At 37.2% G+C, this 13,733-nt stretch overlaps 1 protein-coding gene across 1 annotated transcript in view; it reads left to right on the forward strand.

Annotated features, from left to right (window-relative positions):
• DOCK3 (dedicator of cytokinesis 3) overlaps positions 1-13,733 on the forward strand; it is a gene marked incomplete at its 3' end in the record, with an annotated part of 69,928 nt that overhangs the window by 16,414 nt on the left and 39,781 nt on the right. Inside the window, exons 6-7 of the mRNA XM_009573989.1 lie at positions 993-1,081; positions 4,699-4,824. Coding sequence (XP_009572284.1) covers positions 993-1,081; positions 4,699-4,824 — 215 coding nt within the window. The remainder of the gene's footprint in view (positions 1-992; positions 1,082-4,698; positions 4,825-13,733) is intronic.

Genomic DNA, 13,733 nt, shown 5'->3' on the forward strand with positions numbered 1-13,733 from the left:
AAGTCCTGAGCAATCCCAAAATGCTCTTCCCCAACATCCCATTATCACCCAAGGCGGTAACCCATTTCAGTCTTTAAAGCCATCCAGGGAGCCTTTCTGGCTGACGCATCCTGACGGGTTTCGCACCTGCACAATGTGCTGAACACCCTCCTGCGGCAGCCCGGCAGGAGCAGGTCGGGGGGCTGTGTTTTCTCTGGTGAGGTTCTCGGGCACCTGCCGTTGTTCCTCTTCTCCTTTGGGTTCCAGGTGATGAGCCTTTAATTGCATAACCGAACAGGAAAGATAGATTGTCATTTCGGTCCTAGAATTTTATTGAGGATTTACAGATGGTAATGTAACTGAAAATGAAATATAACAGTATTTACAAATGCTTATTAAAATTACATATAGATGAATAAACGATTGTGAAATGCTCCTTCAGAAGATGGTATACATACAGAAGCGTGCTTTGTGTTGTTGTATATTCTTGTCCTACAATTTTGGGGTGGGGGTTGCATCATGTTTCAAGGTGTTCTGTAAAATATGTAGGTAAGCAAAAGTCTTGTTGTAAATGTCTGAGATACTAAAAATCAGGGGTTTATTTAGTCTTTCAAATTTCACTTTTTATTTCTTGGTTCTAACTTTTTTTTTATTAAACACAAAAAGTTAATATATGGCAACAGTTGATTTCAGCTTAAAATTAATTTTCTATGTGCACAGAATTCAACTAAAGATGCCCAGAGCTTTCTTCATTCTGCCATAATATGAAGAGTGAAACAGTGGCTTTGATGACAGAAAAGTCACCACGGGCTCCAAAGTGTCCATAAAAAGGAGATAACTATTAGGGAATGTTTTGCTTCCTTCCATTTTTAAAGACAAGAGTTATGTGGGATTTCTCTCATTCATCAAAACCCCACGACCTTTCATGTTATCTCTACAGCAAAGTTGACTTTCCTGTCCTAAGATGGGTCAGCGGAAAGCTTTTAACTTGAGTGAGTGTTCTTTTATTTTAGGTGTAACAACGAAAATGAATGGTGCCAGATCCATGAAAATATTATTCGCAAGTCCAGCACCAAATACACAGCACCCAGCTCAAACTATGGTAAATATTTACTTCTCCATTTTTGTCGTAATAACAGCTGAAGATTTCCTTTAGGAAACTGCTTATTATTTATAGCAGAGAAATTCAGTGAGATGTGAGATTATGCATAGCTGAATTTCTCTACTTGTGATAATTTAAAAGTTTAGCTAAAATTCATTCACGTTCAGTTTACAGGTGAAAATCTGTATTGCATCTGCCAATTTAACCAGCAATTAAAAAAAAAAAACACCTGATATCTTTCCTTCTCAGATATGGCTGATAATAATATGAATTCAGCATGCTAAATTTCCTTCATCATTATACCTGTAGTGCTATTTTATCTCCAGAGAGGTCAGCAGTGGAGAGAGCTAGTGGCCTGCTATAGTATTGGCTTACTCTGTGAGTCTTCATTTGTTGGCTGTTCCACTGACTGCGTATATCTGCGCTTGTGAAACTGCTAGCCCTGGGGGGATGCAACATCAGCAGCGATCAGCATTGGCAGAACTCCTTTAAAAGGTTTTTTTTTTTTTTGACGCTGGCTTAAGTTACTGTGACCAGCCTTGGCTGCACAGGAAGTGAAGAATTTAAATCTTATTTATCAGAATTTCCCTGAGTAAAACTGTCTTCCTTTTCATCCTGCATTCCCTTGAAAATTCCAGGTATAACACATATTTAAGGCTTGCTCTCCTGAGGATACTATGCATCCTTGTCAACAGAAGCAAAGCCAGAGGCTAAATTTGTCTAACATATTTGTTCAGAAAATTCTGACTGTCCAGAAAATAAGCAGTGTTTTCGTACCTACAAATGAATTATCAAGAAGACTCTTTGTGATAGTTTCAGTACTAAAAGTTTCATTACATAGTTGAGGAGAATAACTGCCTTGGCAGAGTTTTTGCCACTTTTCAAATCCATTTTTATTTTCCTAGTTGATGACAGATAAATATGGAAAGTAAATCTTGCCCTATCTTGTTACCTCATTTAATGATTTCCGTAGTTCACCAATTCAGAGGTATCATTACTATTCCATTCCAAATAAACCAGCCAGGAGGATACAGTTCTGCTTCGTGACAGCTAGTTTTGCATTCATTACTGAGTGCCTGATTTATCGGCATACTGATGTCCAAATACTGATACTGTCGTAATTTCGTTTGTTTGCATATTGAGATTTGTAGTGGAATATGCAGTTCACACTCCCATAGAAGATATTAAGCACAACAATAAGCAAATAAAACATTTTTCAGGTTTGGAATTTTATTATATGCAAAGCTGGTCTCCTTCCCTGCTCTTCCTCCTGTTACAGTTAAGGTCATCCACCACTTATCATTAAAACATTTTCCTGAAACGTTTATAAATTTGAAAACTTGGACTGTTTGCATTTATTTCCAATGCCAGGTGTCTACCTAAAATTTTTTTTTCCAAACCTGAGCTTTTTTGAAGAGCAGAAAGAAAGGGAAATAGATAGCTTTGGCTTTTTAAACTCATTATTTCAAACATTTCATTAAGATCTAGTGCATCTCTGGAATAGGAGGTTGAAACTTGGCAGAGGTATTGTCCTGCTGGGAGGGGCTGTATTGCAGGCTGACGTGATTTAAGCGTAAGTAATACCATTTGGGCCTCGTGCTCAAATCACAAGTGGGATTTTTTTCCTGAAGAAAAGCTCTCTCGTTGTTTCTCTCCCCACCTTCCCAGGTAAATGGGGAATTGTGTAAAATTAGTCCTTCAGATCTGCTGCAGCGAAGAGAAAAAAACCTGGAAGGATAGACTGGGTAGAAAAAGAGGACTGGAAACTAGATTTACAAAATCTGTTGGGGAGAGCAAGAAGCTAGGCAGAAGTTTTTTGGGGTGGAATATGTGGGAGGGTATCACATAAGTAATATATGTAATACCATGCTGGAAAATTACATATTCTATTACCACTAGTGACTGATTTGTGTAGATAATAGATTAATTCTGGTGCTATTTGTTAAGTACTGGGCGTGTTGGGTGTGAAGAGGTCTGAACTACCAAATTTGCTCCAGTCCTTTATGCTGGATTTTTTTGCATTTATTTTCATTTGTTTGTTTTTAATAGCAAAAGAGGATATAAAATGAACAAGTTTTTCTGTAAGTGGCAAAAATACTCAAGACTGATTTCTAATCAACTTGTCTCCTGTGTTCTGTTAAACCTTCTGTAGCACACGCGCACACAGATGTACACTCACACATGGTATTCAAAGGGTTTGAATTTTGTCCATGGTTATAAAGCCTCTATTTTCCCTGCAGTGCTTTGCAGCGCGCTTCTGCCTACTTAGCTGGGCAGTTGCAAGTCTCTATTTTGGCAGCTTTTGAATACATACATGCTGATTGTCCAGCTGGCTGGTTGGCCTCCCTTTTCCTTCGTTTTAAGGCTTTATGCTCTTTTTTTCATCCCAACTCCCAGTATTCATAAAACTTATACAATCTTCATGTTATCTAGATATCTACTTATTTGCCAAATTTGGCTGAAGCCAAACAACAGGCTTGATAATTATTTCAAGGGAAGAGAGCAGAAACTGGGTGCGAGGTTCATGATATTACTGGTTTCATTCCCCTAGTAACTTGTCTAACAAAATGGCGACTAAATATTTTTCGCAAAGCCAATATATTAAGCGTAGGAAATAGGAGAATGTTAAATGGCTCATGCAAGAATATATATCCAAGGCAGTGTTTGTTTTCGTGTGTGTTGTTCCAGCAAGTGAACAGAGAGGATAGAAAGAACTATTGACTAACCATCATTCATTGAATGAGATAAAGATTGTGGAAAATTACTACATGAATGTAATTCACATTGATATGTGAAGCTGGTCATGTATGCTGAGCAGATGAGACTAAGCTTGCATGGTTGAGCTTAATCCTGGCATTTTCTAGTATCTTAATGCTTGACTTTGTGACTTTACCAATACATTATCCTCATTTTAGGGGTGTAGTATGCTATAAATTAAAAGCAGCTAGAGAAAGCAGTTGGACTGAGATTAACTGTGTAATTATTCCTAGTCAAGTTATTCAGCTGATATACTGAACAAAGGGTCGCATTGAAAGAGCTAGTTGCTGAGCCTTTCTTACTCTTGTTTTCTGAAGTCAGTTTGAACAGTTGGTACTCTTGAAACATGTTGAGCTACTGAAGGGAGTTTCATTAAAATCAACATTCTTGTATGAAGCAGTTAAAGAAACGAGTGGAACAGATACGCTTTGAGTTTTGGTTAGCTTTTTTTTTATGGTATTAAGTGGGATAAAAGGCACTTTAGAGATGCTCTACGGCATTGTATGATGTCGTTCAGATGGAGGTGGCATTGCTCATACATGTGTTGTAACCTGCTGTATGTGAGGAATAGAAATAATGCTAAGTAGTTTACTGTAACTTGTGAGATCTCTGTGAAATTAATTATTCTGATTTTTAAAAATTGTATTTTTATGTAATATTATGCTCTTAACTGATCCCTTAAAGTAGGTTTGTATCTTCCTTTTCACTTTTAAATTACTCCAAAGGAGGAAACAATTCTGTATTTATATATTTGTATTAAATTAACCATGGAGCAAAACATTATTTTACCTGCATGCTTTGTATATGCAGACACCTAATTCTTAGGTCTGAAAAAATGAACATTTTTTTTTTTTTCCCAGGACTTATAATATCGCTTCAGCTTCTACGTGGCGACATGGAGCAGATTCGAAGGGAAAACCCCATGATCTTTAACAGAGGCATTTCTGTTACCAGGAAGTTGGGTTTTCCTGATGTTATAATGCCAGGTAAACATAACAGCTCTAATCTTAAAATACTGGTCATTTTTTTTTCTCATACTCTTCTAGACAAGTGTCACTGGGATGTGTGCTTTACTTGAAGAAGATTAATAACAGAAGAGTTGCCTTATTTATCACTAAATGGCAATTCCAGATTCAGGGAGGCATGCTGAAACATTTTGATCAACAAACATTATAGTAATAGAAGGTGTTAAATTTACAGGTATAAAAGGTGATCTGGAAAGACTGCTTTGATATTCCTCCCGCCCCAAACCCCCAATTAGATATCCCTCATGCCTGCTGATGTTTCTTTTAAAATGCATGAAGTTTCTTCTTCCAAATAATCCAAAGCCTGGAAAAAGAGTTTCCACTTTGCCACCTTGATTTTCGGAGTTTAGTATGATCCTTTTGCATTGGTTGACAATACATGAGGCTGCAAATCTGGTCTGATTTTCCAGCTGGCCTTACAGAGCAGCTAGTCCCTGCAGCAGCTGTCTTGGCTGAAGCATTGCTGTACTTCGTTTGCTCCTTACTTCTGGAGCAGCAGCTTGAGATGCTTCTTGTTCTGGCACGAGTTGAGGTAGCTCCAGCATAGCCAAGAGTTCATTTAGGGAGGAAACCGGAACCTAGCCAGTCATGCAATCAATAGATAAAAACCTGGCATTATACTGTCTTGATTTTTACAGTGTAGTAAGAAATGGGCTTATTAATTATATTGCATGTATAGCATTTGAAATACTATCTCATTGCTGTGCGTTATAACCAAGACCAAGGATGACTTTGCAGACATGGGAAATTTTATGAAAGCATAATGGGAAAAGTATCAGATTTTATTACTCGAAAGACTGCAGTGGCACATCAGTATCAAAAGTAGTTGTTGTAGCATCATTATGGAGGCTCTTCAAAAAGCACAATAAAAATAGGGAGTAGATGGGAAGAATTTCTAGAAACTAAAGTAAAAGGATTTAGAACAGTATGTGTTTTATTTACTAACAGACTTGAAAATAACAGTAATAAAACAGCAGAGGATGTGGGCTATAAAGCCAATAATAAATTTTAGTTTTTAGTGACCTTATAGCAGTTCCAGTCTTAACCCAAAGCAATCAAATAGAGAAAAGATTAAATATTGCATGTTGATATGCAGACACAGCTGCTGCAAGGTGATCTGCTGTAATTGAGATCTCAGCTGGATGTGTCAGCTAGAATAGCTAGATCACAGCTAGAAAAGTCAACATCAAAGATAATATTTACTTGCCTGTATAAGTGAACTGATTCTAGTACAAGAATCGCTTTATTCTCCATTTTTATGTATAGCAGTGTCCCTCAAGTGCTTCAGACCACTGAATTTTAACAAGCTTAAGGAATAGCTTTATGGCCTCAGTGTTCCCCCTAATCGTTTTTTCATTTTCTGGGCACTAGCCTCTTCCTGCAAGCTGGCATAGTGGGCCTTCTTCCCTCTACATCCATTGTAAGGCTGGCTATACGTGTACAGTAGTGATCTTCCCAGCTTTGGTCAGCCCATCAGTTTTTCAAATGGTATTCTTCAAAAGACCACAGTGGCTTGCTAATCTCATTTTTGTGGGAACCACAATTCTTGTTGGAGAAAACACAGGGATTTTAAGACGATAATCTATTTGGAATTGGTCTCATATATGTATAGATCTGCTCAAAATACTGATTGATGCAAACAAATGCGTGAAAGGACCACCATTCTTATGTTAAATGCTTACTGCCTCTCTAGAGGTGCTGGACACCCGAACTTCTCGATTCAAAGGGGGCTACAAGAGGTCTGCATATATAGAGTTTCGATGCAAAGCTTTAGGCATTTGTATTGGGAAAAAAAAATGGCTCACGTTTGTGGAGAAAGGCAGTTTGTAAATGTCTTAAAACACCAGGTAAGAAAAGAAAGGCGGCCATGGAAGTGTGAATAGACTGTCACTGGGATGATAAATTAGGGCATTGCCAGAGTAGAGATGAGATGTGAAGATAGAGGTAACCATGAATGGTGCTCCAAACAAAAATTTTCATTATCCTCGGTATTCTCCAGATTAATGAACTCTCTGAAAGATTAAGAGATTAAAATATAATGTAACTTCTCTGATGCAGTGAACAGTATTCATTCTAATTACTTATCATTTTTTTGGGCAATGAAAATACGTTTGACATTATTCAAGCAACAGCAGATATTTGCCTATTTGCTTTTAAAACAATAGATCAGACTGTGGTTTGAGTTTACCCAATGTCCAGGATAGAACATTTGGGTAGAGTAAGTTATCTTTCAGGGGGATTAGCCAAGCTACATGAAGAAGGAATGTCCGTCAGTTTACTTTGTGCTTATGTCGTTACAGCTAGAATCAAACATTCTTTTTTAGCTTTGCTAGTATTGTCTAAAGCTAGAAAATATTTCATTTTTGAAAAAAACCAAACCAAACAAACAAAAAACCAATCCTATTATGCACATCAGCAGTTCTCAGTTATGTCTGCTGCTTTAATTGTCTTTGTCAAACTACCTTTTCCTTGCTTTGCTTCAGAACTGTTTCTTTCTCATTAAAGACAGAGTTTCTTCTTTCAGAAAAGAGCACAGGAAGTTCATGACTTGTATTTTGCAAGTGGATGCAGATTTTTTGAAGGCAGTGTGATTTTAAAATGTTTTTTATGAATAAATTAATAAAGGCTACATCACCTAGTATTGTTAAAATATGCAGTGATCATTCTGCTGAAAAAAAAAGAAATCTATTTTTAAAAAAGTAAATAGCTCTAGCATTTCAAATGAATCTTCTTGGTCATAGGTTTTAACATTTTCACTTTCTTTTTTCATAGGAAAACCTTTCACATGTAGACATCTTAACCATTAAAATTCTGTAGCTATGTCTTATCACACAGTTTTCTTATCCCATTTTGTTTTCTAAACAGTAGCATTAGTTCCTATATCAAGCCCTCCTTTCCCTCACTCAGATCATGAGAACATGAGTGGTAGCTGGTCATCATTAAGAAATAAAATGAAAACGGTCTGTATGTGCTTATATCTTGCATGGTTATGCAGAACAAGATTAATATCCTACAAAATAACCATGCCTGTCTTCATTTCTAAAGATAAAATGTTCTTTGTTTCCTACTGTGTTGTGATCTAAGCAGAGCATCATAAAGACTTTAATTATCTTTCTTGTCCAAATCAGAAGGGATTCAGTCAAATCAGCCTCATGAAGAGGTGTGGTGGGTTTTTGTTCATTTGTGGGTTTTTTTTTCTTTTCTAAATTGCTACTGGGTTTAAGACCGTCCATCTGATGCTGACAATTTTACCTTTTCCCAGAGATAAAAGCAATGAGGCATGTGCTGCTTGCCTTTTGGATTGCAACTTTCTTTGTATACAGAACTTGCTGGTCAGAAATCTATTGCATAGGCATGGCGTTTGTCAGTTCCCCAAAGGACATCCCTTCCCTTCCCCATGTGCTGATAAGTATTCTGTCTTTTACTTTGATCCTCTGATGAAAAGTGCATGCTTCATCTTCTACTTGTGAGTGATGTTTCTTTCTCTTTTTTTCTCTCTCCTTGTCTTAATTTCCTGGCTTCTCTCCCTTTCCTTTCCCTTTGTTCTCTCCCCTTTCTTTCTGATGCAGAGATGAAGATAGTTGGGTGTAAGTTCCTGCTTTTCTGTGTAATGTCTGCTTATTGCTTGCTTTTTCCCATGTTCATATCTTTCATGGAATGTTGGGGATTGGTAAAGATAGCAAATCATGACGTGATAGGGAAACTTGGGTAACAGAGGGGCGTAGACTTTGTCTTACCTGTCTCTCTTCATACCACGGTGTTTCAGACAAATTTAGTAGCTATGACAGATGAATCAGTAGCAAAAGTGAGAAACATCTCAGCATCTGTTCTGTCAGTGAGCACAAAGTCATGGCAAAAATACATGAAGAAACGGACGTGGCAAAATCCATCAGCTGTTCCTCAGGATGTTCATGGCAAGAGATTCAACGAGACTAAAAGACATAATTATGTAATAATTATCCCCAAAAAGTGTTTACAAGGAAAATAAAAAATATTTTTGTCGTTAATAAACTTGCAGAAATGGAAAGTTAAAATACTAAGCTGGAGGAGATAAGAAAGAAGAATATTAAAAATCAACTCACCACTACTGAAAGGAAACTCTTTCAGGGCAGTAATTGAATTTAAAAAGGGCATTGTATAAATTCTTTTCTAGACATAGAAGTCGAACAACGGATAGCAAATAATCTAGTAAATTTTGTTTGTTCCTTTTCCTTGAAACAGTTGAGCGTTCTGTTCACCAAAACCTTGAGGAACACACAGAGTTAAACTTGCATAATGTTCTCCTTATAGAAGAAAAAAACCCTTAATTTAATTTGCCAAACAGGCAGTAGATAAAAGCTCTGTTTCCCCCCTGCTGCTGCAATATTACTCGCAGTAATGTTGATAGTTGCATACTAGAACTGTTTCAGGAATATAGGCCTTAAAAAAACCAGTGACTGTCTGGTGAAGGGGCAGAGAAATAAACTGCTGAAATGGATCTAAGGTGATCCCCAGAGACTGTCTGACCATACCAGGCTGCTTCATTTTAACAGGCAAGCAGCGATACAGTGGGCAATACAGCAGATTTTTACCCCAGTGTCAAAGGTGACCTCGCTGTTAAAGCACGGGAAAATGATGCAGTGTGAGGCCTGTCGCTCTTAGTCTTTTGATTCATGATTGAGAACAAGTCCCTAATGGTCAGCCAGAAGGAAGCCAGACAGCGTTTGAGACCCTTCCTAGGCAGTGCACTTTGTCTGGTTTTTCCATTTGAAAAAATAACGTGACGATCACAAAGCTGATTGTGGGCCTCGTGCTGTTAACCTTTTCTGTCTCGAAATTACTGCGCTTTAGAAGTAGTTGCATGTTTTTCATTTGGAGAAAGTTAGAACTTAAAGTAAGGGTGTAGTACACTGTTGAGATCAGAACCCCGATGCTGGCACCCTGCTCTTGTGCAGTGGCCTCCAAAGCTGCTACGGAGAAGAGCTCTCCATCCCGGGAATGTCTGGTTTAGGGTGGCTACAGAGAAGAGCCGTTACCATTGTAAAGAGGTAGAACAAACATAGCCAAAGCACATTATAACACTACCCATGAGTATAAGTATTCTGCATTTTATAGTTTGTCTCAAAGATTTTAGTTACTTGCTGGACTGAGTCTCTTACAGAGTCTCTTACAGAGTCTCAGTGGTTTAAATTGCTGTAACTTCACTGAAGTCAGTGGGGTAATGCTGATTTACTCTTGTTGTGGGGATGTTCATTTATATATAGGACATAAATGTATGGTTTTGTTTTTTCTTCATAAGCCATGGTGAAAGATACTCTGAGTGTCCTTGCCCATTCGTGCCCTGGGGGTTATTGGCACTCTGCTGTAAAATGGCAGTGTTTTCAAAAAGATGCTAACCCCGGTGATGTTAGAGTTGAGTATAGGGTATCACAGCGTTGGGCCCTAAGTAAATAGGACCATTTCAACAATTCAACAAATATACACATAAATACTAATTTTTATAGATAGATTGTTTTTTATATCCTTGGCTGCTTAAATTGTAAAAGACTAAACTTTCAGTTTAAAAAATCCAGTGAAGATTCTCTGGATAAATGCGGTTATTTTACTAAGTTACTCGAAACTAGACCTGCACATCCTGAATGTTGTGAGCTGCCACTTTTCCCCAGCCTACAGGGATATGTTACGTGTCCTTCATGGGTTCACAAAGTCACAGAACATTGACCTCTTAGAAAACAGATTTGCTAGAATCAAGATGTCAGAGATTGGTTTGCCTCTTTCTCCTATGGGAACTTATGTGAATTATGTAACCTTTTTTTGACGCAGTATTCACCTGTATAAAACAGGGACCATTCCTGTGTACAAGATCTTTTAGCATCCCTTAATAAAAAGTGTTAGATTAAGTGCAGATGATTTCTGTAAATTGTTACCACATTCCAGTTCAGGTAACTGGTTAGTCTTCTGGTGGAAAACCTACAAATCTATCAGGATAAATCTCCTAGTTATTCTAATAGATACTAGACAATTATTGGCCCTTGGACTACTTAACTTTATTAAGTCTTGAAAATGATAAATAAGTATTTGGAAGCCTTCCAGTACATTTCTTTATATTGTAAACACAAAATCGATAAATGGCTCATGTAGCCTTTTCCACCACTCCTTTTTTTCCCCATTACCATTAAAATAATTTCAGGTGATATGAGAAAGGATTTAATTTCAATATAAGCGAACACCCCGAAGCTACAATTTATGGTTTATAATTTAAACAGTTGTACATTTGACATAAGGCTTTGTAATAGGTTAAAACAAACAAACAATAGAAAACCCCCGTAAAGGTGAAAGGAGTGTAAAAGAAGAGCTGCATAACACATCAGAAAATAATTCTTTTTTTTAATATTGTGAAAAATACTATATTTCAAGACATTTCATAAGGAATTAGTAACTGCGTCTGTTAGAACTGCTAAAAAGCAGTTTACGTTTGGTTTTAAATTGAAAACAATGGTAGAGAGATGGGCTTTAAAACAAATACTATTCTGAAAACTCTCATTAGGTTTTCAGTTCATCCTTGACAGCCATCTAACACAAAGAGACCTCAGCTTAAAATGCCATCCGCAGGTTTTAGTCTATAAATACTTTGGCCCACTAGCCTTCTAGCACTTTTTTATTCCTGTACTAATGATAGGAGGCCACAGCTAACCCAGTTTTATAATCTGCACTGCTCTACTTGTGAAGATGTGAGGCCTAAGTGATCCAAGTTGGTCTAGCACACTGGTTTTCCCTCAAAATGCAAGAGTTACCGTCACTTCAGAGCCAGTACTGCCTGTACAGTGGTTTGCCACGCAGAGGGCGTGAATTGCCTGGTTTGTTAGACAAGTTCTTTATTTATCTTTTGCTTTTTTCAGTGGAATTAAATATGGGAAAAGCTCTATCTGCCAAGATTTTTGACTTGATATGTAGCTGTCATTCTGTGTTAGAGCTGACAAGGATCACTCCTTGATCGTACTGATCACACTTTCTGTTTAGTCACACGCAAGCTGCACTGCGCTATCTGTTCGTGCACTCGTGTGTGTTGTGCAGTATGTTTTCTCTAGCCTTGCAATTGGCATACTCAAAATAAAATTTTTAATAAACTGCTAGTGTTCAAGCATTTGCTCTAGTTTCTGTGCAGCCCATTAGTGCATCTGAGCTCAAACCCCTCAAAAGCAGTCACAGTTGGAGAAAAAAAAATGGCTTGCAAGAGGTGTGGTTAACTAATATGTTGGGAAAAGGAGATACTTCTTTGTAGTGTGGTTATTTTCACTGAAATAAAAGGAAGTGTTTGAGCTTAGTTTAAACTCCCAATTTTCAAGAAACTGATGCGCTCCATACCTGGTAGGCAAATGCTTTTTTGTCTTCGCTAGATACATTTACTTTCCTATTTTTACTATATGTAATGACCTTTTCTATTTTTTTTAAGATTCAGTAGACAATATTTTTACAAGACAAGGTGCACCATTATACTTCATTGAAATACTTTTTCCCTTCTTTTTTCTTCATTTTGATGCAAATCCACTGTTTTTTAGATTCCTCTACCCCCCCACCCCAAAGGCATTTTTTTTAATTAGTGAAGTAATATCCCTCCTGTTAAGCTTAACGGAAGATAAGATGCTATATATAACCAAATGCTGCCTTTAATTTAGGATGGAAAATGATTCGCTATCTGACATTGGACTTTGCGTAGCCAGACTGTCTTCCAGAAAAGAGGTCATAAATAGGAAGCTCCAAAATACTAATTATAGCGAGTACAATTAATTTCTGTTGAGAGTTATAGAGCATACAGATTGCAACTTTTTTCCTCATTGTACAAACTGCTAAGAAAAAAGGATGGAGTCTGTTAAGCAGGAGGATTTTCAAAACAAAAGTCCCTACTTAAACTGTCTTTTGCGATGAGTTTTTTGTTTCCTTGATATTCCTTTAGTCAACATATAGGTAGCTTAGCTTGATTTTGAACAGCAAGATAATTTTCTCTGTTGTTGTGGACCGTGGAGTGTTGCATTTAATGACTATTCTTTGATGAGAAAAAACAGATCAAATATTTGAGGTCTTTCACCAGCCTCTTGCTGTCATCTTTTTCCCGCTAATGAACCATAGCATTTTCAGACCTCTAACTGTGAGGTGTTTCAAGCAGTCAACTCTGTGTGAATCCACAGTGAGAGGGAGGTTGATGGAAAAAGGAGGACATTTTGCATACAGATTTCCATTCATAAAGAGTTCCTAGCAGAAAGCACTGGATGTCAGCTGGAGAGCTGTATTTTCCATGCTTAAAAAGTTGTACTTATGTCCAGAAATAAAAATGAAAGTAAAGACAGGACTGAAAGCTTCTATTATTTGTCCCTACAGTAGATTAAGGAACAAATTCTGTGGGATTATAGACTTCAAGAAGAATTTGAAGTGCTTCTTTGACAGACACAAAAGGATATCCCTCACTGTCTGAAAGCAAATGCTGCCTATTTCATTGTGCTTCTGATTAATAAACAGATTTAACTGCATCAGCTTCTCCAAGTACTGGGGTGGAAGAAATCAGACATTCAAAGAGTCTCTGCTTTGCTGGATAGCCATTCCATTACTTCATTATTTAGTCTCCTGAGGCTGTTTAAGAAAATACTTGCCTTGAAAGGGTTTAATTTTTTATTGTTTTAATTTTTTGTATTATATATTGCCCTTTCGTATGTTTGCCTTTGTGGCAAGTAAATAAAAAGAAGTGGTAAGTGAGCCATCATGAAATGGTGACAGTAACTACATCTTACAGAAAAATAGGTGCTACCTGCTATGCTTTTGATGCATGCTTTAAAATTGACTGCATTAGTTTTGAAAGCAGTTTCCCAATCAGATTCTTAAAAAAAAAAAAAAAAAGT

This window comes from Fulmarus glacialis, unplaced genomic scaffold, assembly GCF_000690835.1.
Source record: "Fulmarus glacialis isolate BGI_N327 unplaced genomic scaffold, ASM69083v1 scaffold11220, whole genome shotgun sequence".
NCBI classification, from domain to species: Eukaryota; Metazoa; Chordata; class Aves; order Procellariiformes; family Procellariidae; genus Fulmarus; species Fulmarus glacialis.